General features: G+C 43.4%; 1 protein-coding gene across 5 annotated transcripts; it reads left to right on the forward strand.

Moving 5' to 3' along the window:
• The first annotated feature begins 4,716 nt into the window (after nucleotides 1-4,716).
• On the forward strand, nucleotides 4,717-26,619 carry LOC133541437 (cytochrome P450 2K1-like). Of its 5 annotated transcripts, none has more exons than XM_061884863.1 (10): nucleotides 4,717-4,970; nucleotides 5,040-5,202; nucleotides 19,215-19,283; nucleotides 22,443-22,592; nucleotides 22,660-22,820; nucleotides 24,679-24,858; nucleotides 24,940-25,078; nucleotides 25,139-25,323; nucleotides 25,401-25,542; nucleotides 25,616-26,619. In XM_061884863.1, the coding sequence occupies exons 1-10, from the start codon at nucleotides 4,773-4,775 to the stop codon at nucleotides 25,801-25,803; spliced, it is 1,575 nt and encodes a 524-aa protein (XP_061740847.1). In that variant the 5' UTR covers nucleotides 4,717-4,772; the 3' UTR covers nucleotides 25,804-26,619. The 5 variants fall into 5 exon arrangements, with proteins under 5 accessions (XP_061740847.1, XP_061740846.1, XP_061740848.1 ...); XM_061884862.1 differs by having other exon boundaries at nucleotides 4,718-4,970; nucleotides 24,937-25,078; XM_061884866.1 differs by lacking the exon at nucleotides 19,215-19,283 and having other exon boundaries at nucleotides 4,719-4,970.
• Nucleotides 26,620-27,299: the final 680 nt, after the last annotated feature.

Genomic DNA, 27,299 nt, shown 5'->3' on the forward strand with positions numbered 1-27,299 from the left:
ACAAAAAAACACTAATTAAATTTGCTCCTCAAGTCATCCAGCAGCTATAAAGTTATAAAATATGATTGCTGTATCTTTATAGAGTACAGGCCAAAGTTTGGACACACCTTCTCATTTAATGTGGTTTCTTTATTTTCATGACTATTTACATTGAAGGCATCAAAACTATGAATGAACACATGTGGAGTTATGTACTTAACAAAAAAAAAGGTGAAATAACTAAAAACATGTTTTATATTCTAGTTTCTTCTTTGCTCTGATTACTGCTTTGCACACTCTTGGCATTCTCTTGATGAACTTCAATCAAGCACACCGGTGAAGTGAGAACCATTTCAGGTGACTACCTTATGTGGGCTCTGAACCGGGGATGTCGTTGTGGCTTGTGCAGCCCTTTGAGACACTTGTGATTTAGGGCTGTATATAAATAAACAGAATTTCTAGGCGCAGTCAAGGCGTTGAGGGGTTCCGGTTTGGTGGCCGCGGGATTAGGTCTCTGCTTTTTGCAGATGATGTGGTCCTGATGGCTTCATCTGACCGGGATCTTCAGCTCTCACTGGATCGGTTCGCAGCCGAGTGTGAAGCGACCGGAATGAGAATCAGCACCTCCAAGTCCGGGTCCATGGTTCTCGCCCGTAAAATGGTGGAGTGCCATCTTCGGGTTGGGGAGGAGACCCCGGCCCCAAGTGGGGGAGTTGAAGTACCCAGGAGTCTTGTTCACAAGTGGGGGAAGAGCGGATCGGTGCGGCGTCTTCAGTAATGCGGACGTTGTATCGATCCGTTGTGGTGAAGAAGGAGCTGAGCCGGAAGGCAAAGCTCTCAATTTACCGGTCGATCTACGTTCCCATCCTCACCTATGGTCATGAGCTTTGGGTCATGACTAAAAGGATAAAATCACGGGTACAAGCGGCCGAAATGAGTTTCCTCACCCTATCTCCCTTAAAGATAGGGTGAGAAGCTCTGCCATCCGGGAGGAACTCAAAGTAAAGCCGCTGCTCCTTCACATTGAGAGGAGCCAGATGAGTTGGTGCGGGCATCTGGTCAGGATGCCACCCGAACGCCTCCCTAGGGAGGTGTTTAGGGCACGTCCAACCGGTAGGAGGAAGACCCAGGACAAGTTGGGAAGACTATGTCTCCCGGCTGGCCTGGGAACGCCTCGGGATCCCCCGGGAAGAGCTAGACGAAGTGGCTGGGGAGAGGGAAGTCTCGGGCTTCCCTGCTTAGGCTGTTGCCCCCGCGACCCGACCTGGGATAAGCGGAAGATGATGGATGGATGGATGGATAAATAAACATTGATTGATTGATTGACCTTTTGAAGCTCATGGAGAGAATGCCAAGAGTGTGCAAAGCAGTAATCAGAGCAAAGAAGAAACTAGAATATAAAACATGTTTTTAGTTATTTCACTTTTTTTTGTTAAGTACATAACTCCACGTGTGTTCATTCATAGTTTTGATGCCTTCAGTGACAATCTACAATGTAAATAGTCATGAAAATAAAAAAAGACTATGAAGGTGTGTCCAAACTTTTGTCCTTTTGTCCTTTATGTCCGATATTTTTTATTTATGATGAAGGTACAACACGTTGAATGGATTGCACTCCTTATTTTGCCCATTTAAGACACGTAATGTCATGAGAGCAGTTCTCCTGCCTTTTTTTCTCTCTTGTGTCTGTAAGTTCCCTACCGGGTCATCAGTTGCAGATGTGCTACCACCTGCTTCTAATCAACCACCTGACTCAAACCCTGGATCTCCACCCAGCCAGTGCCAGTTTCGTCCGTTGCTTGCGGTACAATCCAGCCTGAGCTCACTTACTCTGAACTTTGCCCTGAACCCTTTGTCATTCCCGATTTTTGTATTTCCTCACGTGGATTACAAACTTGCGATGAGGTGGCGACTTGTCCAGGGTGTACCCCGCCTTCCGCCCGATTGTAGCTGAGATAGGCGCCAGCGCCTCCCGCGACCCCACGAGGGAATAAGCGGTAGAAAATGGATGGGTGGATGGATTACAGACTTTTGACCCGGTTTACCCGGAGCTGATTTTTTTGTTACTACTGAGTTTTTTTCTCCAGTGATTTTTGGTCGTTAAATAGAGTTTTTTTTTACTGATCCGCGTTTGGATTCTTATTTTTTTTTGAGACCATAAGATGTAATCCTCCACGCTCCAGCTGAGTAGATGAGATTTTCGTGCGCCACAAGTGTGCACGTGTTTCGTTACACGCCAACCTTTACTAGATCAGGCCCAAAATATATTGTCATTTATTATTAATAATAGCATTATTAATAATAATAATCCTCCCCATTTTCACATTTTTGCTGGATAGTATTTTATGCAGGCCAATGAAACTCGGGCTGCAGGTCCCAAATGGCCTCAAAACCACACTTTGGACTGAGTTAACAAGTAAGGAAAGACAGTGCAACCAAAATTATTATGCAAGGTGTCATGTTAAATTATTGACAACATAACCTTAAGTTGGCAGCACGGTGGGACAGGGGTTAGTGCATGTGCCTCACATTACGAAGGTCCTGAGTTCGATCCTAGGCTCGGGATCTTTCTGTGTGGAGTTTGCATGTTCTCCCCGTGACTACGTGGGTTCCCTCCGGGTACTCCGGCTTCCTCCCACTTCCAAAGACATGCACCTGGGGATAGGTTGATTGGCAACACTAAATTGGCCCTAGTGTGTGAATGTTGTCTATCTGTGTTGGCCCTGCGATGAGGTGGCAACTTGTCCAGGGCGTACCCCGCCTTCTGCCCGAATGGAACTGAGATAGGCTCCAGCACCCCCCGCGACATCGAAAGGGACAAGCAGCAGAAATTGTATGGATGGATAACCTTAAAGGCCTACTGAAACCCACTACTACCGACCACACAGTCTGATAGTTTATATATTAATGATGAAATATTAACATTGCAACACATGCCAATACAGCCTTTTTAATTTATTAAATTACAATTTTAAATTTCCCGCGAGGTATCCTGTTGAAAACGTCGCGGAATGATGACGCGTGCTTGTGACGTTATTGGTTGGAGCGAACATTTCAGCCCAGCACCACACCCGGCTTAAATTCGTCTCCTATCATCGCATAAATACACAGTATTTTGGACATCTGTGTTGCTGAATCATTTGCAATTTGTTCAATTAATAATGGAGACGTCAAAGAAGAATGCTGTTGGTGGAAAGCGGTGGACTGCAGCTGCCTTTAGCAACCGAGACACAGCCGGTGTTTCTTTGTTTGTTGTGAAGCTTTAACATAAACGGTCAAGCGAATATGTTTCTCTACGTCAACCAGCAAGTTTTTGGATGGGGAAATTGTGATATTAAGTCGACTCTTACCGGAGACTTCAGTGGATTATGCGACCTCCTCCTGCAGCTCAAAAAGGCAGCTGTGATCTTGGCTCCTCGGCTTCTCTCAGAGACACTGGCGTTCACCGCAGCCATCCGACTTTCACGTATGACTTTATTGTTGCGATCCGCTGCTTGGATCTACACATATTAGTTATTTTTCCATTCTGGTATCACTCTCCGTCAAGTGACTGTTTATTTCCTGTTTAGCCTGTCACCATGGTAACTCATCAGTCTACCTGCCAATCCTGGTCCACACACACCTGTTTTGTCTAATCACCCTCCTATTTAAGCCAGCCTCTTTGTTCATTTCTTCCTGGGTTCATAGTTTGCTCTCACGCAACTGTACGTATGTTTTGATCGTTTGCTTTCACGCAATTCCTACTATTTTTGCGAGCTCTCACGCTACGCACCTCGCTATTACCTCACATGCTAAATGTTTTATTTACTCCTTTTTGTGTGCCAACGTGCCAGTTTAATTTCCTATTTTGTATCTCCTAGTTCTCATACTAAAATCTTTGGTTTGCCCTTTGTTAGCTCCAGTGTTATTTAGAATATATTTGATTATATCTTACCTCTTGCCGTGTTCATGTCAACGCATCGACGAAGGGACATTCCCGGCAGCGCTGTGCCGACCATTCCTCACATTTATAATCTCACTAAAACACTATTAACACAATAAGCAGATTAGGGATTTTCCAGAATTATTCTAGTAAATATGTTTAATTACATCTGAAACGCTCCCACTGCCGCCGCCTGAAGCCGTCGCCTTCCCTTTTTTTTTTTTTTTTTGTGCTTCACTCTAACTTTCCTTATCCACAAATCTTTCATTCTCGCTCCAATTAATGGAGAAATCGTCGCTTTTTCGGTCTGAATAGCTTTTGCCGCTGGAGGCTATGGTTGTAAACAATGTGAGGATTTGAGGAGCCCTACAACCTGTGACGTCACACACACATCGTCTGCTACTTCCGGTAAAGGCAAGGCTTTTTTTATTAGCGACCAAAAGTTGCGAACTTCGTCGATGTTCTCTACTAAATCCTTTCAGCAAAAATATGGCAATATCGCGAAATGATCAAGTATGACACATAGAATGGACCTGCTACCCCCGTTTAAATAAGAAAATCTCATTTCAGTAGGCCTTTAAGTTACTAGGTTTACATTTCCCCTATAAATGTTTTAAAAATATCCCTGCAATCGAAGTGTAAAAGTTGGGTATCTTTTAAAATAAACGTTTTGCCAGAAAAGTAGTGAAATCAAGCATTGCATTTTTGTCATTACAAGATAGTGATCGCCTTACATGCCTATGTGAACTTTCTTTATTGTTGGCAAGACTTGTGTCAACACGCCCACTGGAGTGTGATTGGAGGAACAGCTTATATAGAGAGCCTCTGAGCGTGTGCAGTATGTTTGGAAAAGTGCGTGCCCTGACACAACATGTTTGAAGAGCTCCTGCAGGCTCCTGCTTTGGCCTCCTGGTTGGGGCTTCTTGCAGGCTTGCTGGCCGTCTATCTTTTGTACTCCAGTTGGACTTTCCAGGATGAACTGAAGCGTCCTCCTGGACCCAGACGTCTTCCCTTGCTTGGTAACCTGCATCAGTTGGATCTCAATTGGCTTGACAAGTCCCTATTTGACGTGAGTCCTTCTTGTTTTTCACACTGATGTAATGTTTAAAGTGCATGGACCTAACCCTGATTTTTTTAGCTGTCTAAAAGGTACGGACCGGTGTTTACCGTATACTTGGGACTCAAGAAGGTGGTGGTCCTGGCTGGATGCAAGACAGTCAGACAGGCTCTAATCAACCATGCTGATGAGTTTGGGGAGAGAGAAATCAACCCTTTATTCCATGATTTCACCAAAGGGCATGGTAAATATTTCTTCTGTTTCTAGGGGTCTTGAATACATGCTGGGTCACCAACTAAGGCTTCACGTTCACACTGCAGTGTCGGATGTTGAAATAAGATTTTTTTTTTTTTTGGGGCAAATCTGATCCCTGCATGTACAGGTGCTGGTCATATTATTACAATATCATGAAAAAGTTGATTTATTTCATTAATTCCATTTAGAAAGTCAAACTTGTAGAATGTATACATTTATTCCAAACAGACTGATACATTTCAAGTGTTTTTTGCCAAAAAGGAGATGATTGTAGCTGACAACCAATGAAAACCCTAAATTCAACATCTCAGAAAATTAGAATCTGGTGAAAAGGTCAGATATTGAAGACACCTGGTGCCACACTCTAATTAGCTAACTAACTCAAAACACCTGGAAACGCCTTCAAATGGTCTCTCGTTTTGATTCCGTATGACACACAATCCTGGGGAAGACTGCTGACTTGACAACTGTCCAAAAGATGACTATTGATACTTTAAAGAGGGAGGGCAAGACACAAAAGGTCATTGCCAAAGAGGTTGGATGTTCCCAGAGCTCTGTGTCCAAGCACATTAATAGAGAGGCGAAGGGAAGACGAAGATGTGGTAGAAAAACAGTGTACAAGCAAGAGGGATAACCGCGCCCTGGAGAAGATTGTCAAACAAAACAGATTGAAAAATGTGGGGGAGATCCACAAAGAGTGGACTGCAGCTGGAGTCAGTGCTTCAAGAACCACCATGCACCGACGTATGCAAGATATGGGCTTCAGCTGTCGCATTCCTTGTGTAAAGCCACTCTTGAATAAGAGACAACGTCAAAAGCGGCTTGCCTGGGCTCAAGACAAAAAGGACTGGACTGCTGCTGAGTGGTCCAAAGTTATGTTTTCGTATGAAAGTAAATTTTGTATCTCCGTTGGAAATCAAGGTCTCAGAGTCTGGAGGAAGACAGGAGAGGTACAGAATCCACGTTGCCTGAAGTCCAGTGTCAAATTTCCACAATCGGTAATGGTCTGGGGTGCCATGTCATCTGCTGGTGTTGGTCCACTGTGTTTCCTGAGATCTAGGGTCAATCCAGCAGTCTACCAGGGAGTTTTACAACACTTTATGCTGCCTGCCGCGGACCAATTTTATGGAGGTGAAGATTTCATTTTCCAACATGACTTGGCACCTGCACACAGTGCCAAATCTACCAGTACCTGGTTTAAGGACCATGGTATCCCTGTTCTTGATTGGCCTGCAAACTCACCTGACCTTAACCCCATAGAAAACCTATGGGGTATTGTGAAGCGGAAGATGGGAGATGCCAGACCCAACAATGCTGAAGAGCTGAAGGCCACTATTAAAGCAACCTGGGCTCTTGTAACACCTGAGGAGTGCAACAGACTGGTGGACTCCATGCCACGCCGTATTGCTGCAGCAATTCAGGCAAAAGGAGCTGCAACTAAGTATTGATTGCCGTACATGCTGAAACTTTCTATGTTCATACTTTTCAATTGGCCCACATTTCTAAAAAATATTTTTTGTACCAGTCGTAACTAATATTCAAATTTTCTGAGATACTGAATTTGGGATTTTCAGTAATTGTCAGTACTAATCATCAACATTTAAAAAAATAAACATTTCAAATATATCACTGTGTGTAATGAATTGATATAATATGTAAGTTTCACGTTCTGAATATAATTACTGTAATAAATCAACTTTTTCATGATATTCTAATAATATGAACAGCACCTGTAACCAAAAAAAATGTGATTCCTAATGCAAACGCAACCTTACCCGCATGCAGATATGCCATCATGATGTCACAGTGTCCACAGAAGTCAACATGGCTTCAATTCTAGTAAAGTTAAAGTACCCCTGATTGTCACACACACACTTGGTGTGGTGAAAATACCCTCTGTATTTGAACCATCCCCTTGTTCCACCCTCTGGGACAGGGTTAGGGAACCTATGGCTCTAGAGCCAGATGTTGGTCTTTTGATGACTGCATCTGGCTCTCAGATAAATCTTAGCTGACATTGCTTAAAAGGCCCACTGAAACCCACTACTACCGACCACACAGTCTGATAGTTTATATATCAATGATGAAATATTAACATTGCAACACATGCCAATACGGCCTTTTTAGTTTACTAAATTACAATTTTAAATTTCCCGCGAGGTATCCTGTTGAAAACGTCGCGGAATGATGACGCTTATGTTGACGACTGCTTGTGACGTTATTTATCCCAGCACCACTCAGGGCTAAAAGTTGTCTGCTTTAATCGCGTAATTACACAGTATTTTGGACATCTGTGTTGCTGAATCTTTTGCAATTTGTTTAGTTAATAATGGAGACGTCAAAGAAGAATGCTGTTGGTGGAAAGCGGTGGATTGCAGCTGCCTTTAGCAACCGAAACACAGCTGGTGTTTCTTTGTTTGTTGTGAAGCTTTAACACAGAGCGGTCAAGCGAACATGTTTCTCTAGCACATGTCAACCAGCAAGTTTTTGGCTGAGAAATATGTGATATTAAGTCAACTCTTACCGGAGACTTGAGCGGAGCTTGCGTCCTCCTGGAGCAGCTGTCAAAAAGGCAGCTGTGACTTTCTTGGCTCCTCCATATGGCTTCCCTCAGAGACACTGGCAGTCACCGCAGCCCTCCGACTTTCAGGTATGACTTTATAATCTCACTAAAACGCTATTAACACAATAAGCAGATAAGGGATTTGCCAGAATTATCCTAGTAAATGTGTCTAATAATATCCCACTGCTGTCGTCTTTTTTTTTTTCTTCTAATGCTTCACTCTAACTTTCCTCATCCACAAATCTTTCATCCTCGCTCAAATTAAAGGGAAATCGTCACTTTCTCGGTCGGAATCGCTCTTGCTGCTGGAGGCTCCCATTATAAACAATGTGAGGATGTGAGGAGCCCTACAACCCGTGACGTCACGCGCACATTGTCTGCTATTTCCGGTACAGGCAAGGCTTTTTTACTAGCGACCAAAAGTTGCAAACTTTATTGTCGATGTTCTTTACTAAATCCTTTCAGCAAAAATATGGCGATATCGCGAAATGATCAAGTATGACACATAGAATGGACCTGCTATCCCCGTTTAAATAAGAAAATCTCATTTCAGTAGGCCTTTAACACGATAAGTAATTAATAATTTCGCTGGTAATCCCAGTGTTAAAAATAACGTTCAAATTAAAGAACATTCTCATGCATTTTAATCCAACCATCGATCCATCCATCCAATTTCTACCGCTTATTCCCTTTGGGGTCGCGGGGGGCGCTGGTGCCTATCTCAGCTACAATCAGGCGGAAGGCGGGGTACACCCTGGTCATTGTCTATTGCAGCTATTCAAGAAGTCGCATTTATGGTAAGAAGTATTATATTTAGTATTGGTTAGCTTTATAATAACAATGTTATTAAAAAGAATAAGAGACTTATTATACTCTAAAAATGTTGGTCTTAAAAATACACGCATTTAGTTGTATTCAGTGTTAAAAAATATTATATGGTTCTCACGGAAGTACATTTTGAAATATTTGGCTTTCATGGATCTCTCAGCCAAAAAGGTTCCCTACTCTGGGAGGTGAGGGGAGCAGTGAGCAGCAGATGTGGCCGCGCTCGCGAATCATTTTGGTGATTTAACCCCCAATTCCAACCCTTGATACAGAGTGCCAAGCAGGGACGTAATGGGTCCCATTTTTATAGTCTTTGGTATGACTCGGCCGGGGTTTGAACTCACGACCTATCGATCGCAGGGCGGACACTCTAACCACAAGGCCACTGAGCAGGTCTCTAGGTCTCAGTCGTGGCGCTTTTGTGGCAATTTCAATGATTTTGTGCAATCAAATTAGTCAACATTGTCAGAACCGAAATATTGCACGTAAAATCTTAAGAGTGTGGATGAGCAGGAATTGTAAAACTTTTTACATGGGTTCTCTAAACATGTCAACTATTTATTTTGCAACCATCAATTTTGGTGAAGACACTTATCGCTATTTGCCGACGTATTGGCCTTTCGATAAGATACCCGATTCATACTGATGTGTATTTCTGGTCTTGCCATCCTCGTACGGACGGAAGGGTGATACGGCACTGCGGTTGGAACAAAAGAGACGTCGGAGACACTTAACTGAGCCAAAAGTTGCTTTATTACAAGCGAGCGTCATTATTCAGGACTGCAGTACCTGGAGGAGGTCAGGTTTTACTGAACCAAAAGCCGCTTTATTACAAGCGAGCGTCATTGTACAGGACTGCAGTACCTGGAGGAGGTCAGGTTTTACCGGACCAAAAGTTGCTTTATTACAAGCAAGTGTCATTGTACAGGACTGCAGTACCTGGAGGAGGTCAGGTTTTACTGAACCAAAAGTCGCTTTATTACAAGCGAGCGTCATTGTACAGGACTGCAGTACCTGGAGGAGGTCAGGTTTTACCGAACCAAAAGTTGCTTTATTACAAGCGAGCCTCATTGTACAGGACTGCAGTACCTGGAGGAGGTAAGCTTTTACTGAAACAAAAGTCGCTTTATTACAAGCGAGCGTCATTGTACAGGACTGCAGTACCTGGAGGAGGTCAGGTTTTACCGAACCAAAAGACACTTTATTACAAGCGAGCGTCATTGTACAGGACTGCAGTACCTGGAGGAGGTCAGGTTTTACCGAACCAAAAGTTGCTTTATTACAAGCGAGCCTCATTGTACAGGACTGCAGTACCTGGAGGAGGTCAGGTTTTACCGAACCAAAAGATGCTTTAATACAAGCGAGCGTCATTCTACAGGACTGCAGTATCTGGAGGAGGTCAGGTTTTACCAAACCAAAAGTTGCTTTATTACAAGCATGCGTCATTGTACAGGACTGCAGTACCTGGAGGAGGTAAGCTTTTACTGAAACAAAAGTCGCTTTATTACAAGCGAGCGTCATTGTACAGGACTGCAGTACCTGGAGGAGGTAAGCTTTTACTGAAACAAAAGTCGCTTTATTACAAGCGAGCGTCATTGTACAGGACTGCAGTACCTGGAGGAGGTCAGGTTTTACCGAACCAAAAGTCGCTTTATTACAAGCGAGCGTCATTGTACAGGACTGCAGTACCTGAAGGAGGTCAGGTTTTACTGAACCAAAAGCCGCTTTATTACAAGCGAGCGTCATTGTACAGGACTGCAGTACCTGGAGGAGGTCAGGTTTTACCATACCAAACGCCGCTTTATTAGAAGCGAGCGTCATTGTACAGGACTGCAGTACCTGAAGGAGGTCAGGTTTTACCGAACCAAAAGTTGCTTTATTACAAGCGAGCGTCATTGTACAGGACTGCAGTACCTGGAGGAGGTCAGGTTTTACTGAACCAAAAGTCGCTTTATTACAAGCGGGCGTCATTGTACAGGACTGCAGTACCTGGAGGAGGTCAGGTTTTACTGAACCAAAAGTCGCTTTATTACAAGCGGGCGTCATTGTACAGGACTGCAGTATCTGGAGGAGGTCAGGTTTTACTGAACCAAAAGTCACTTTATTACAAGCGGGCGTCATTGTACAGGACTGCAGTACCTGGAGGAGGTCAGGTTTTACCGAACCAAAAGTCGCTTTATTACAAGCGAGCGTCATTGTACAGGACTGCAGTACCTGGAGGAGGTCAGGTTTTACCGAACCAAAAGTTGCTTTATTACAAGCGAGCCTCATTGTACAGGACTGCAGTACCTGGAGGAGGTCAGGTTTTACCGAACCAAAAGATGCTTTAATACAAGCGAGCGTCATTCTACAGGACTGCAGTATCTGGAGGAGGTCAGGTTTTACCAAACCAAAAGTTGCTTTATTACAAGCATGCGTCATTGTACAGGACTGCAGTACCTGGAGGAGGTAAGCTTTTACTGAAACAAAAGTCGCTTTATTACAAGCGAGCGTCATTGTACAGGACTGCAGTACCTGGAGGAGGTAAGCTTTTACTGAAACAAAAGTCGCTTTATTACAAGCGAGCGTCATTGTACAGGACTGCAGTACCTGGAGGAGGTCAGGTTTTACCGAACCAAAAGTCGCTTTATTACAAGCGAGCGTCATTGTACAGGACTGCAGTACCTGAAGGAGGTCAGGTTTTACTGAACCAAAAGCCGCTTTATTACAAGCGAGCGTCATTGTACAGGACTGCAGTACCTGGAGGAGGTCAGGTTTTACCATACCAAACGCCGCTTTATTAGAAGCGAGCGTCATTGTACAGGACTGCAGTACCTGAAGGAGGTCAGGTTTTACCGAACCAAAAGTTGCTTTATTACAAGCGAGCGTCATTGTACAGGACTGCAGTACCTGGAGGAGGTCAGGTTTTACTGAACCAAAAGTCGCTTTATTACAAGCGGGCGTCATTGTACAGGACTGCAGTACCTGGAGGAGGTCAGGTTTTACTGAACCAAAAGTCGCTTTATTACAAGCGGGCGTCATTGTACAGGACTGCAGTATCTGGAGGAGGTCAGGTTTTACTGAACCAAAAGTCACTTTATTACAAGCGGGCGTCATTGTACAGGACTGCAGTACCTGGAGGAGGTCAGGTTTTACCGAACCAAAAGTCACTTTATTACAAGCGAGCGTCATTGTACAGGACTGCAGTACCTGGAGGAGGTCAGGTTTTACTGAACCAAAAGTCGCTTTATTACAAGCGAGTGTCATTGTACAGGACTGCAGTACCTGGAGGAGGTCAGGTTTTACTGAACCAAAAGTCGCTTTATTACAAGCGAGTGTCATTGTACAGGACTGCAGTACCTGGAGGAGGTCAGGTTTTACCGAACCAAAAGTCACTTTATTACAAGCGAGCGTCATTGTACAGGACTGCAGTACCTGGAGGAGGTCAGGTTTTACTGAACCAAAAGTCGCTTTATTACAAGCGAGTGTCATTGTACAGGACTGCAGTACCTGGAGGAGGTCAGGTTTTACCGAACCAAAAGTCACTTTATTACAAGCGAGCGTCATTGTACAGGACTGCAGTACCTGGAGGAGGTCAGGTTTTACCGAACCAAAAGTCACTTTATTACAAGCGAGCGTCATTGTACAGGACTGCAGTACCTGGAGGAGGTCAGGTTTTACCGAACCAAAAGTCACTTTATTACAAGCGAGCGTCATTGTACAGGACTACAGTACCTGGAGGAGGTCAGGTTTTACCATACCAAACGCCGCTTTATTAGAAGCGAGCGTCATTGTACAGGACTGCAGTACCTGAAGGAGGTCAGGTTTTACCGAACCAAAAGACACTTTATTACAAGCGAGCGTCATTGAACAGGACTGCAGTACCTGGAGGAGGTCAGGTTTTACTGAACCAAAAGCCGCTTTATTACAAGCGAGCGTCATTGTACAGGACTGCAGTACCTGGAGGAGGTCAGGTTTTACCGAACCAAAAGTTGCTTTATTACAAGCGAGCGTCATTGTTCAGGACTACAGTACCTGGAGGAGGTCAGGTTTTACTGAACCAAAAGCCGCTTTATTACAAGCGAGCGTCATTGTACAGGACTGCAGTACCTGGAGGAGGTCAGGTTTTACCGGACCAAAAGTTGCTTTATTACAAGCAAGTGTCATTGTACAGGACTGCAGTACCTGGAGGAGGTCAGGTTTTACTGAACCAAAAGTCGCTTTATTACAAGCGAGCGTCATTGTACAGGACTGCAGTACCTGGAGGAGGTCAGGTTTTACCGAACCAAAAGTTGCTTTATTACAAGCGAGCCTCATTGTACAGGACTGCAGTACCTGGAGGAGGTAAGCTTTTACCGAAACAAAAGTCGCTTTATTACAAGCGAGCGTCATTGTACAGGACTGCAGTACCTGGAGGAGGTCAGGTTTTACCGAACCAAAAGTCGCTTTATTACAAGCGAGCGTCATTGTACAGGACTGCAGTACCTGGAGGAGGTCAGGTTTTACCAAACCAAAAGTCGCTTTATTACAAGCATGCGTCATTGTACAGGACTGCAGTACCTGGAGGAGGTAAGCTTTTACTGAAACAAAAGTCGCTTTATTACAAGCGAGCGTCATTGTACAGGACTGCAGTACCTGGAGGAGGTAAGCTTTTACTGAAACAAAAGTCGCTTTATTACAAGCGAGCGTCATTGTACAGGACTGCAGTACCTGGAGGAGGTCAGGTTTTACCGAACCAAAAGTCGCTTTATTACAAGCGAGCGTCATTGTACAGGACTGCAGTACCTGAAGGAGGTCAGGTTTTACCGAACCAAAAGCCGCTTTATTACAAGCGAGCGTCATTGTACAGGACTGCAGTACCTGGAGGAGGTCAGGTTTTACTGAACCAAAAGTTGCTTTAATACAAGCATGCGTCATTGTACAGGACTGCAGTACCTGGAGGAGGTAAGCTTTTACTGAAACAAAAGTCGCTTTATTACAAGCGAGCGTCATTGTACAGGACTGCAGTACCTGGAGGAGGTCAGGTTTTACCGAACCAAAAGTCGCTTTATTACAAGCGAGCGTCATTGTACAGGACTGCAGTACCTGAAGGAGGTCAGGTTTTACCGAACCAAAAGTTGCTTTATTACAAGCGAGCGTCATTGTACAGGACTGCAGTACCTGGAGGAGGTCAGGTTTTACCGAACCAAAAGTCGCTTTATTACAAGCGGGCGTCATTGTACAGGACTGCAGTACCTGGAGGAGGTCAGGTTTTACTGAACCAAAAGTCGCTTTATTACAAGCGGGCGTCATTGTACAGGACTGCAGTACCTGGAGGAGGTCAGGTTTTACTGAACCAAAAGTCGCTTTATTACAAGCGGGCGTCATTGTACAGGACTGCAGTATCTGGAGGAGGTCAGGTTTTACTGAACCAAAAGTCACTTTATTACAAGCGGGCGTCATTGTACAGGACTGCAGTACCTGGAGGAGGTCAGGTTTTACCGAACCAAAAGTCACTGTATTACAAGCGAGCGTCATTGTACAGGACTGCAGTACCTGGAGGAGGTCAGGTTTTACCGAACCAAAAGTTGCTTTATTACAAGCGAGCCTCATTGTACAGGACTGCAGTACCTGGAGGAGGTAAGCTTTTACTGAAACAAAAGTCGCTTTATTACAAGCGAGCGTCATTGTACAGGACTGCAGTACCTGGAGGAGGTCAGGTTTTACTGAACCAAAAGTCGCTTTATTACAAGCGAGTGTCATTGTACAGGACTGCAGTACCTGGAGGAGGTCAGGTTTTACCGAACCAAAAGTCACTTTATTACAAGCGAGCGTCATTGTACAGGACTGCAGTACCTGGAGGAGGTCAGGTTTTACCGAACCAAAAGTCACTTTATTACAAGCGAGCGTCATTGTACAGGACTGCAGTACCTGGAGGAGGTCAGGTTTTACCGAACCAAAAGTCACTTTATTACAAGCGAGCGTCATTGTACAGGACTACAGTACCTGGAGGAGGTCAGGTTTTACCATACCAAACGCCGCTTTATTAGAAGCGAGCGTCATTGTACAGGACTGCAGTACCTGGAGGAGGTCAGGTTTTACCGAACCAAAAGTTGCTTTATTACAAGCGAGCGTCATTGTTCAGGACTACAGTACCTGGAGGAGGTCAGGTTTTACTGAACCAAAAGCCGCTTTATTACAAGCGAGCGTCATTGTACAGGACTGCAGTACCTGGAGGAGGTCAGGTTTTACCGAACCAAAAGTTGCTTTATTACAAGCGAGCGTCATTGTTCAGGACTACAGTACCTGGAGGAGGTCAGGTTTTACCAAACCAAACGCCGCTTTATTAGAAGCAAGCGTCATTGTTCAGGACTGCAGTACCTGAAGGAGGTCAGGTTTTACCGGACCGAAAGTTGCTTTATTACAAGCAAGTGTCATTCTACAGGACTGCAGTACCTGGAGGAGGTCAGGTTTTACTGAACCAAAAGTTGCTTTACTACAGGCGAGCTTCATTATACAGGACTGCAGTTCCTGGGGGAGGTCAGGTCAAGAAAATATGTCACTCTTAACTTGGAGAAGCCAAACCATCAGTTTTATAGTCCTCCTTCCTGTGTGTGTGTGCTAAGTCAGGAGAGCACGTCTTGAGTATAAAAGGAGATGTTCGTGTGTAAGTGTCTGGAAAACAACTGCTTTAAGTCAAACCTTAAATGTTGCAGTTGAGCTTATCTGGTAGTCTCTTCTCAAGGATAGGGCTATCACTTTTGCATCCCAAAGTTGCGATTAGGGCCTCTTTTCCTACGAGAAGTGATCCAATCCACCTGCGAATGTCAAACTAAGGGGCCTCATCTTACTATGTGCTCAAACTAAAATACTGTCACGTCTATGGGATCATGTTTTGTTTTGGTCAAGTTCGGTTTTGTTTTTTGGACACTCAGTTCCTGTCCCTGCACTTCCTTGTTTGCTTTGTTACCATGCCAACTCATTAGTTTTCACCTTGTCCTCATGGCACGACCCCTGTCCTCATGTCTCACACCTGTTTGCAATTATCATGTCTATTATTTAAACCCGAGGTTGCCAGGAAGTCAGCCTGGCAACTTTACCCCTACTCCCTTCATGCCATGCCTGCTAATCACTCTGTCCATAGTTTCCCTCCTGCTCATGCATGTTTTTTATGTCACAGTTGTTGAGTTTAGTTTTTTTGTCTATAGTCATGCCATTGTGCTAGTTTTGTTTTCCAGTCTAGTTTGTCCTCCGCCATTGTGCGCGCCTTTTATTTGCCTTTTTTTTTGTATTATAGTATTAAAAATAAATACTTACGCTCACGTCTTGCTCGTGCCGACTTTCCTTTGCCTCGGAAAAACAATCCAAACCCCAAAGTCCACGGATTGACAAATACCACTTAAACTTTTACTTAAATTTGGTGGTTTGCTTTCCCCAAGATAAATATCAACATTCACCATATGCAAAACATAATATGAGTTAATTAATTCCACCTATGAAAGTGGATTTAAGCAATTTCGGAATTGCACTGTTCACAATGACAATGGTCACATATGGGGGGAAAAATAGGAATTGACCTGTAGTGTGAACGAGGCCTAATAATGCAAGTTGCTAGTCGGGATGCAATAAATAACAGCTTTTATTATTAACCGTGATTAAAAAATGTCACAGTTATTTAGTTAGTGTGTTTCAGCCCTTCTCAGACTTTATGCTGGTATTTTATTTTCGACCACGGAACAAAAACAAAGTTACACAAACATCCGTGCACGTGTCTATACGCACCTATCGAGAGACATGTTGGTATGTTACATTAGCGTAAAAATGGTGGCAGGATATAGCAAAAAAATAAAAAAATAAATAAAAAAAGCTGAAGTCAGCAGTTTGAGAACATTTCGGGTATTTAAAAAATTAAAAAATAACCCGAGTGTCATTGAAGGTGATGACTCATCCAATTGCTCAACCTGGCAAAAGAAAGTTGGGGCTTAAATGTTGAATACATCCATCCATCCATCCATCCATCCATCCATCCATCCATCCATCCATCATCTTCCACTTATCCGAGGTCGGGTCGCGGGGGCAACAGCCTAAGCAGGGAAACCCAGACTTCCCTCTCCCCAGCCACTTCGTCTAGCTCTTCCCGGGGGATCCCGAGGCGTTCCCAGGCCAGCCGGGAGACATAGTCTTCCCAACGTGTCCTGGGTCTTCCCCGTGGCCTCCTACCGGTTGGACGTGCCCTAAACACCTCCCTAGGGAGGCGTTCGGGTGGCATCCTGACCAGATATCCGAACCACCTCATCTGGCTCCTCTCGATGTGAAGGAGCAGCGGCTTTACTTTGAGTTCCTCCCGGATGGCAGAGCTTCTCACCCTATCTCTAAGGGAGAGCCCCGCCACACGGCGGAGGAAACTCATTTCGGCCGCTTGTACCCGTGATCTTATCCTTTCGGTCATGACCCAAAGCTCACGACCATAGGTGAGGATGGGAACGTAGATCGACCGGTAAATTGAGAGCTTTGCCTTCCGGTCAGCTCCTTCTTCACCACAACGGATCGGTACAGCGTCCGCATTACTGAAGACGCCGCACCGATCCGCCTGTCGATCTCACGATCCACTCTTCCCTCACTCGTGAACAAGACTCATAGGTGTTGAATACATTTAGTATATAATCATACATCCATTAAATACATTTATTAACAATAAATAAACTCTTTAGTTTATTAGCCACATGAGTAACATTTTCCCCTGGGGAACAATAAATGTAATCTTTGTCTTTTATTATTAATACAGATAATGAGTTGATATTGTCAGGCTTGCCCCTGACAGTTTGTCTATGTTTTACTTTTTTCCTCTGCATTTGTCTGTTTCCTGTGTTTAGTATTTCCTGTCTTTTAAATCCTATCAAGTGCTCTTAATTTGTCAGCTTCCTGTCTTGTTCCCTGAGTGCTCTGTTCCTCCTCAGTCTGTTTAGTATTTCCTGTCCTTAGTTCCTGTCTAGTGCTCTTATTTTGTCAGCTTCCTGTCTTGTTCCCTGAGTGCTGTGTTCCTCCTCAGTGTGTTTAGTATTTCCTGTCCTTAGTTCCTGTCTAGTGCTCTTATTTTGTCAGCTTCCTGTCTTGTTCCCTGAGTGCTGTGTTCCCCTTCAGCTGCGGCTGATTGGCACCTGGCCACACCCGTTGCCAATCAGCCGGCTCCTATTTGTACCTCCTTTGTCTTGTGTCAGTCGCTGGATCATTGTATTGTCTTGTCGATGTCACGTCTAGTCGCTCTTGTGACATGTTATCGCTCCTCTCGTGTCGTACCTTGTCTTTGCAGCGTAGCGGTAAGCCATATTCAGTTGATGTTTGTAGCTTACTGTTTTTGGTTCCCTGCTTCCGTTTTATTTTTCTATATACAAGTACGACTTCTGTTTGCCTGTTCGCTACCCGCTAGCTTCTACGCTAAGCTCCTGTTGGTTATTTTCTAGCTCCCAGGCTAGCTCCTTTTTGTTTGATTATCCGCCTCGTGCGCGCTTTGTGTTTGTACCCTTTTTGGTTTTGTTTTTGTCTTAGTATTTAATTAAATCATGTTTTCACATTCCATGCCCGCTTCCATCTCTGCATCTTGGGGTTCGTCACCAAATAACCACGACGGATATATTATTAATGATATTTTCATTTTAAATGTATTTCTTTGTATTGTTATTATAATTGTTGTATATTGAGTACTGTTATTTCCAACAGTAATAATAACATTTTAAAATCTCAAAGGATTGTTTTTGTGATTTTATTTTGACTGTGAAATTAACCAATGCATAATATTCTGTAATTATTACCTAGACTACCCCTGGGCAAATTAAGCCCCGGGGGCCACTTGCGGCCCGTTCAGTTTTTCAATCTGGCCCGCCGGACATTCCTAAATATTTTTTTTTAGATCTTTAAGATGGAAACTGTAGCTGCCATTATGATGTGCAGTAATCGGTGCTTATAGATTATATACCAGTTATTATGGTAATCTAATTAGTTACTATGGTCATGGGCGGTATAGCTCAGTTGGTAGAGTGGCCGTGCCAGCAACTTGAGGGTTGCAGGTTCGATTCCCGCTTCCGCCATCCTAGTTACTGCCGTTGTGTCCTTGGGCAAGACGCTTTACCCACCTGCTCCCAGTGCCTCCCACACTGGTTTAAATGTAACTTAGATATTGGGTTTCACTATGTAAAGCGCTTTGAGTCACTAGAGAAAAGCGCTATATAAATATAATTCACTTCACACATCTAATTAGTTACTATGGTCATCTACATCACAGAAGCTCAGACGAGGCACCAAGCGGTGTGGGCGGGAAGCGTTTCCACAGACGCGGAAAGAGATTTTCACAATAAAGTTGTAAAGCTTAGTGATGTATAGAATAGAATAGAATAGAAAGTACTTTATTGATCCCTGGGGGAAATTCAGCAAATATTCGATTGTAGGTGGCTTTATTTTTTACCTTTCGCGTTCATATTTCACTTTTTGTTGCATTTTTGTTGCGTAAAATATGTCGAATCGAAAAGGGGTGTGACATTCATATATTGTCAATATTCAGTGTTTTGTCGTTCATACAAAAATGTGAAAAATTCCATTCCGTTTTTGAAGGCGGTCTGTCATAACGTTTTTAGCATTCAATCAGACATTATTGTTGTCAGGCTTGGACATAGATGGTGTGTGCTCCTTCGACGCAGCGGGATTACAGGACGAGCCAGGCGTGAATTCAGGTACATAGTTTTAATTATTTATACTCATAATACAATAATAAAGGCAAAAAAAAGCGCGCTCGATGGCGTATAATCTAGACTAAAACTTAGAACGAAAACAGCACAATGGCAATACTATCTAAAAACAAACAAAAGAAACCATCAAAGACATAAATACAAACAAAAACTTACTTGCCGTGGATCAATCGAAAAGCATGGCATGAAGTATGAAAGGCAATGATAGTTAATGTTCCCAGAGTGATGGACTGAAAGAAATTGACTTAAATAGTGGCTGTGAATAATTAGGAACAGGTGCGGGACTGAGGGCATGGGCGTGACTAGGAGGGCAAGGTGAAAAGCAATGAGTTGTCATGGTAACAAAAACAAACCAGGAAGTGAAAAAACAGAACAAGAGTCCAGAACACAAAACAAAACATGATCAAACACGAAATCAGATTTACAAACGTGACAATTGTGAGGTTTTGGATTAGTGTTCCTAAAAATAGATATACAGGCCCCCCAGACACATTTTTTTCCCTAAATGTGGCCCCCGAGTCAAAATAATTGGCCAGGCCTGACCTAAACTATTATCGTAGAGTGGGAATCCGTGAATGTTGCATTCCTAGTTGCTTATGACACAAAGTGCGATACTTACGTAAGTCCGTCCCACTGGAGGTTAAAGGTTGATGCAGAACAAAGATAAGTCAGACACACTAAGCAAATTTAGCAGCACGGACTGGATGCATATTTCACACGCCTGGCTAATTAGCAAGCCTTTTTTTAACTTATGAAAAAACAAGTTTTGGGGACATGCGCGAAAAACATCACGTATGCTTGTGAATGGCAGAATTCAGGCTAACTATCTAACGAAGATGAACAGAAGTTGCCAACCTTGAGACCTCCGAATTCGGGAGATGGAGGGGGGTGGGGTTTGAGGTGGGCCGGGTTGAGGGCGAGTGGGGGATGTATATTGTAGCGTCCCGGAAGAATTAGTGCTGCAAGGGATTCTGGGTATTTGTTCTGTTGTGTTTATGTTATGTTACGGTGCGGATGTTCTCCCGAAATGTGTTTGTCATTCTTGTTTGGTGTGGGTTCACAGTGTGGCGCATATTTGTAACAGTGTTTAAGTTGTTTATACGGCCACCCTCAGTGTGACCTGTATGGCTGTTGATCAAGTATGCCTTGCATTCACCTGTGTGTGCGAATAAGCCACATATATTACGTGACTGCTGTTTGTATGTTGGTAATATGGACGTGACGACAGGCCGTAGAGGACGTTAAAGGTAGTGCCTTTTAAGGTACGCCCCCGATATTGTTGTCCGGGTGGAAATCAGTAGCTTGCGGTCCCCTAGAGGGGGGGGTTGCCCACATCTGAGGTCCTCTCCAAGGTTTCTCATAGTCAGCATTTTCACTGGTGTCCCACTGGATGTGAATTCTCCCTGCCCACTGGGTGTGAGTTTTCCTTGCCCTTTTGTGGGTTCTTCCGAGGATGTTGTAGTCGTAATGATTTGTGCAGTCCTTTGAGACATTTGTGATTTGGGGCTATATAAATAAACATTGATTGATTGATTGATAGAAATTCGGGAGAATGGTTGCCCCGGGAGATTTTCGGGAGGGGCACTGAAATTCGGGAGCCTGACGGAAAAACCGGGAGGGTTGGCATGTATGCTCGAGCCTCATGCAGCTCTTAAGTGCCACCCTAGTAGCTCCCTGGAGCATTTTTTAAAAAAAGATTAAAAATGGAGAAAATGGGGGAAAATAATGTTTTTGTTTTAATAAGTTTTTTTCGTTTGAGGACAAACATGACACAAACCTTCCCAATTATTAGAAAACCCACTGTTTAATATGTTCTTGCGTGTGCTTCTCTGATTAGAGTATTTGGCGAACATCGTTTTGTCTTACTGATTTTGGCGGTTCTTGAACTCACCATAGTGTGGACTGTGTTGCTACAGTTTGTTTGCATGTAAAATCGTCCACTCCTTCTTTGTCTCGTTTTGTCCAGTGTGTGAATGTGAGTGTGAATGTTGTCTGTTTATCTGTGTTGGCCCTGCCATAAGGTGGAGACTTGTCCAGGGTGTACCCCGCCTTCAGCCAGCACCCCCCGCGGCCCCAAAAGGGACAAGCAGTAGAAAATGGATGGATGGCGGTTTTTAACGTGTCTCCTTTTTCGACACGAACATGGCACGACAGAATCTAAACAGAGTCTCTAAACATGAGTACAGTCTCCAGTAACACCAGAAATAGATGCTAGGTTTGCTGCCCTTCTTTTTTATTACATAAAATGTGACCAAAAAAAAGGAGAAATCTCTTAAAAAAATAAAAACATTCTCAACTAAGTGAGGTGAAGTGAATTACCGTATTTCCTTGAATTGCCGCAGGGCATATAGTATGCGCCTGCCTTGAATTACTGCCGGGTCAAACTCGCTTCGCAGAATAATTAGCGCATGCTTAGGATTACTGCCTGGTCAAACTGGTGACGTCACGAGTGACACTTCCCCTGTCATCATTTTCAAAATGGAGGAGGTTGATTTCAATACCAGTAATTTGAAATCGCATAAAGGGAAGAAGATTAAGAGCTTTTAAGTAGGATTTAAGGTCCAAGCTTACATCACACTCAAATTTTTACTGCATGCCTTTGGTAAGTGCCGGAGTGAGAAGAGGTTTTCAAATAATTGGCGCATGCTTACTTTTACCGCATGCCTTTGGCAAGCGCAGGAGTGAGAAGAGGCTTTAAATTAATTAGCGCCCCGGCGGCAATTCAAGGAAATACGGTATATTTATATAGTGCTTTTTCTCTAGTGACTCAAAGCACTTTACATAGCAAAACCCAATATCTAAGTTACATTTAAACCAGTGTGGGTGGCACTGGGAGCAGGTGGGTAAAGTGTCTTGGCCAAGGACACAACGACAGTGACTAGGATGGCAGAAGCCGGGATCGAACCTGGAACCCTCAAGTTGCTGGCACGGCCGATCTACCAACCGCCCCAAAGTACATTCTACAATAAGCAACAACGATCAAATGTGGAGTTAAGCCTTATAGATTCACAGATTTGCATGCTGCTCGGCAAAACTGTAGAGCACAACTTTCAGTGACTCCTGGCCACACACCCAGAAGTAAGACCCCCCCAAGACAGAAAAATGTTTTCTCCTGTTAAAAACACACATGTAATCTTCTTACAGGCATCATATTCGCCAATGGTGACAGCTGGAAGGAATTGAGGCGCTTTACCTTAACAACCCTGAGAGATTTTGGGATGGGCAAGAGGCTGAGTGAGGAGAAAATCACAGAGGAGTGTCACTACCTGATTGAGGAGTTTGAAAAACATAAAGGTAACTTTTGTATTGATTTGTATTTGCCGTGGTTTATGCAGTCATGCACTCTTGTCTTTCCTCTCAGGCAAAGCCTTTGACACAACAACACTCCTCAGCTATGCAGCTTCAAATATAATTTCGGCCATCATGTTCGGAGAGAGGTTTGACTTTAAAGATCCACTCCTCCAGGATATGGTGAAAAATGACCAAGAAACCATCCGCCTGTCTGGATCAGCTTCCATCGTGGTACTCCATAAACCCGTCGTGTATTCATGGGGGCTAAAAAGATGAGACAGTTGCAATGTCTGAAAATGTGAACTTTGTTTACATTTACAGTGGGGCAAAAAAGTATTTAGTCAGCCACCGATTGTGCAAGTTCTCCCACTTAAAATGATGAAGAGGTCTGTAATTTTCATCATAGGTACACTTCAACTGTGAGAGACAGAATGTGAAAAAAAAATCCAAGAATTCACATTGTAGGAATTTTAAAGAATTTATTTGTAAATTTTGGTGGAAAATAAGTATTTGGTCAACCATTCAAAGCTCTCACTGATGGAAGGAGGTTTTGGCTCAAAATCTCACGATACATGGCCCCATTCATTCTTTCCTTAACACGGATCAATCGTCCTGTCCCCTTAGCAGAAAAACAGCCCCATAGGATGATGTTTCCACCCCCATGCTTCACAGTAGGTGTGGTGTTCTTGGGATGAAACTCAGTATTCTTCTTCCTCCAAACATGACGAGTTGAGTTTATACCAAAATGGATACATGGATGATACAGCAGAGGATTGGGAGAATGTCATGTGGTCAGATGAAACCAAAATAGAACTTTTGATTTTCAAACTCATAAACTTTATTTTTTTTTTTGCAAATAATTAATTGACTTAGAATTTCATGGCTGCAACACGTGCCAAAGTAGTTGGGAAAGGGCATGTTCACCACTGTGTTACATCACTTTTTCTTTTAACAACACTCAATAAACGTTTGGGAACTGAGGAAACTAATTGTTGAAGCTTTGAAAGTGGAATTCTTTCCCATTCTTGTTTTATGTAGAGCTTCAGTTGTTCAACAGTTCGGGGTCTCCGCTGTTGGATTTTACGCTTCATAATGCGCGACACATTTTCTATGGAAGACAGGTCTGGACTACAGGCGGGCCAGGAAAGTACCCGCATTCTTTTACTACGAAGCCACGCTGTTGTAACATTGTCTTGCTGTAATAAGCAGGGACGTCCATGATAACGTTGCTTGGATGCCAACATATGTTGCTCCAAAACCTGTATGGACCATTCAGCATTAATGGTGCCTTCACAAATGTGTAAGTTACCCATGCCTTGGGCACTAATACACCCCCATACCATCACAGATCCTGGCTTTTGAACTTTGCGCCTGTAACAATCCGGATGGTTATTTTCCTCTTTGTTCCGGAGGACACCATGTCCACAGTTTCCAAATATAATTTGAAATGTGGACTCGTCAGACCACAGAACACTTTTCCACTTTGCTTTAGTCAATCATAAATGAGCTCGGGTCCAGCAAAACTGGCGGTGTTTCTGGGTGTTGTTGATAAATGGGTTTTGCTTTGCATACTACAGTTTTAACTTGCACTTACAGATGTAGCAACCAACTGTAGTTACTGACAGTGGTTTTATGAAGTCTTCCTGAGCCCATGTGGTGATATCCTTTACACACCGATATCAGTTTTTTATGCAAAACCACCTGAAGGATCAAAGGTCCGTAATATCATTGCTTACGTGCAGTGATTTCTCCAGATTCTCTGAAGCGTTTGATGATTTTACGGACCGTAGATGGTAAAATCCCTAAATTCCTTGCAATAGCTCGTAAAGTTAATAAATATTTGCAAACCAAAAAATGTTTATCAGTTTGAACATCAAATATGTTGTCTTTGTAGCATGTTCAACTGAATATGGGTTGAAAATGATTTGCAAATCATTGTAGTCCGTTTATATTTACATCTAACACAATTTCCCAACTCATATGGAAACGGGGTTTGTATTATTTAATATTGTTTTTTGTATTGCCCAGAAATAATAATATATACCAAAAATGCACTAAAGGGGATAATGTAAAGTTTGCTCCATTACAGATCTACAATGTGTTTCCATGGCTGGGTCCTTGGCTTAAAATCTGGAGAGATTTAATGAAGAATGTGGAGATCAACAAACAGCATTTATTGCAATTAATAAACAAACTAGAGGAAACTTTCAATCCTGACATATGTCGGTGCTTTGTCGACGCTTTCTGCACACGTAAGCTGAGTCTGGAGGTAAGACGTCATTGTGTTTACATTTTCACTTCTCTTTAACGCAACCGTGCGTATAAAACATTTGTTGCCTTTTGTTAGCAGTCTGATGCTCAGAGGGTGCACTACCATGATGACAACCTGGTCTACAGCGTGATGAATTTGTTTGCCGCTGGAACTGACACAACATCCAACACTCTTCGCTGGAGTCTACTTTTAATGGCCAAGTACCCTCGAATACAAGGTGCACATCATAATAATAATAATGTATTTTACATTACTAACAGTGGTCTATTTCCTGCAGATCGGATCCAGGAGGAGCTTAGTAGAGTGGTGGGAGACCGTCAGATCACAATGGAGGACAGGAGGAACCTGCCTTACATCGATGCTGTCATCCACGAGACTCAGAGGTTCGCCAACATCGTCCCTACGTCCATAACTCACAGCACCAGCACAGACGTCACCTTCCAGGGATACTTCATTGAAAAGGTCAGCTGCTGCTCCGTAAATAAAGGATCCCAATCAAGCATAAAAATAAAGTGTTTTTTGTCACTTGGTGCACCAAGGGGACCACTGTGCTCCCTCTGCTGACATCTGTCCTCTATGATGAGAGTGAGTGGGAGACACCAAACACCTTCAACCCTTCCCACTTCCTGGACAAGGAGGGTAAATTCATCAGGAGGGATGCTTTCTTGCCCTTCTCTGCAGGTACAACCTCTATTTCTTTCTTTTATTAAGCTGCAGTATGTGTTTTTTAGAGTCACTAATACTGTCTTTGCAGGCCGCAGGGCTTGTCTTGGGGAAGGTCTGGCCCGGATGGAGCTCTTCCTCTTCTTCACACACCTCCTGCAGCGCTTTCGATTCACACCTGCACCCGGGATGTCCGAGGACCAGCTGGATTTGACCCCAGTGGTGGGCTTTACACTCAGTCCTCTACCACACCAGTTGTGTGCTGTGAGTCGCCACTGAGAAGAAGTTGTTTAGATAAAAGTAAACGGAGTGTCTAATACCTTTGCACTCACTCTGGCAATTTTGGAATAATGATTAACATTATTAACAGTATAATTTGATAAAATATCAAAAAAATGCAAATAATGACCACAATTTGAGATTTGAAACACTTTGAAATGGTTCACTTCGATACTTATAATAAATGATAAATGGGTTGTACTTGTATAGCGCTTTTCTACCTTCAAGGTACTCAAAGCGCTTTGACACTACTTCCACATTTACCCATTCACACACACATTCACACACTGATGGAGGGAGCTGCCATGCAAGGCGCCAACCAGCACCCATCAGGAGCAAGGGTGAAGTGTCTTGCTCAAGGACACAACGGACGTGACGAGGTTGGTACTTATACTTAAACTTATACTTTGTATTAGTTTTTGTAATTGTGTTAAAGTGGTCCAAAACCAAATACATTTAGTTTTATATTTTGTGGATTCTATCCTGAATAAATAAGATTTTGCAAATTTAGTTTGTCCTGATGGGCAGCACGGTGGACCAGGGGTTAGAATAAGAATGTCCTGGGTTTGATCCCTGGACTCCCACCTCCGAAGACATGCACCCGGGGATAAATTGATTGGCAACACTAAACTGAACCGAGTGTGTGAGTGTGAATGTTGTCTGTCTATCTGTGTCGGACCTGCGATGAGGTGGCGACTTGTCCAGGGTGTATGCCGCCTTCCAGCCACCCCGTCACTTTCTCCTACTAATACAATGTACCCTCTGTTAAAGTCAAACACAATAAAGCAAAGTGCAATAATTCATCCAAAATTCCAACACTTGTGGCCATCATTTTGTGTTTGTTATTTGTTTTGAATAGGATTTAAATAACTGTGTTGTATAAAAATACAATAAATACAGTGGGGCAAAAAAGTATTTAGTCAGCCACCGATTGTGCAAGTTCTCCCACTTAAAATGATGACAGAGGTCTGTAATTTTCATCATAGGTACACTTCAACTGGGAGAGACAGAATGTAAAAAAAAAATCCAGGAATTCACATTGTAGGAATTTCAAATAATTTTTTTTATAAATTATGGTGGAAAATAAGTATTTGGTCAACCATTCAAAGCTCTCACTGATGGAAGGAGGTTTTGGCTCAAAATCTCACGATACATGGCCCCATTCATTCTTTCCTTAACACGGATCAATCGTCCTGTCCCCTTAGCAGAAAAAGAGCCCCAAACCATGATGTTTCCACCCCCATGCTTCACAGTAGGTGTGGTGTTCTTGGGATGCAACTCAGTATTCTTCTTCCTCCAAACACGACGAGTTGAGTTTATACCAAAATGGATACATGGATGATACAGCAGAGGATTGGGAGAATGTCATGTGGTCAGATGAAACCAAAATAGAACTTTTTGGTATAAACTCAACTCGTCGTGTTTGGAGGAAGAAGAATACTGAGTTGCATCCCAAGAACACCACACCTACTGTGAAGCTTGGGGGTGGAAACATC

Source organism: Nerophis ophidion, linkage group LG23 (genome assembly GCF_033978795.1).
Source record: "Nerophis ophidion isolate RoL-2023_Sa linkage group LG23, RoL_Noph_v1.0, whole genome shotgun sequence".
Classification (NCBI taxonomy): Eukaryota; Metazoa; Chordata; class Actinopteri; order Syngnathiformes; family Syngnathidae; genus Nerophis; species Nerophis ophidion.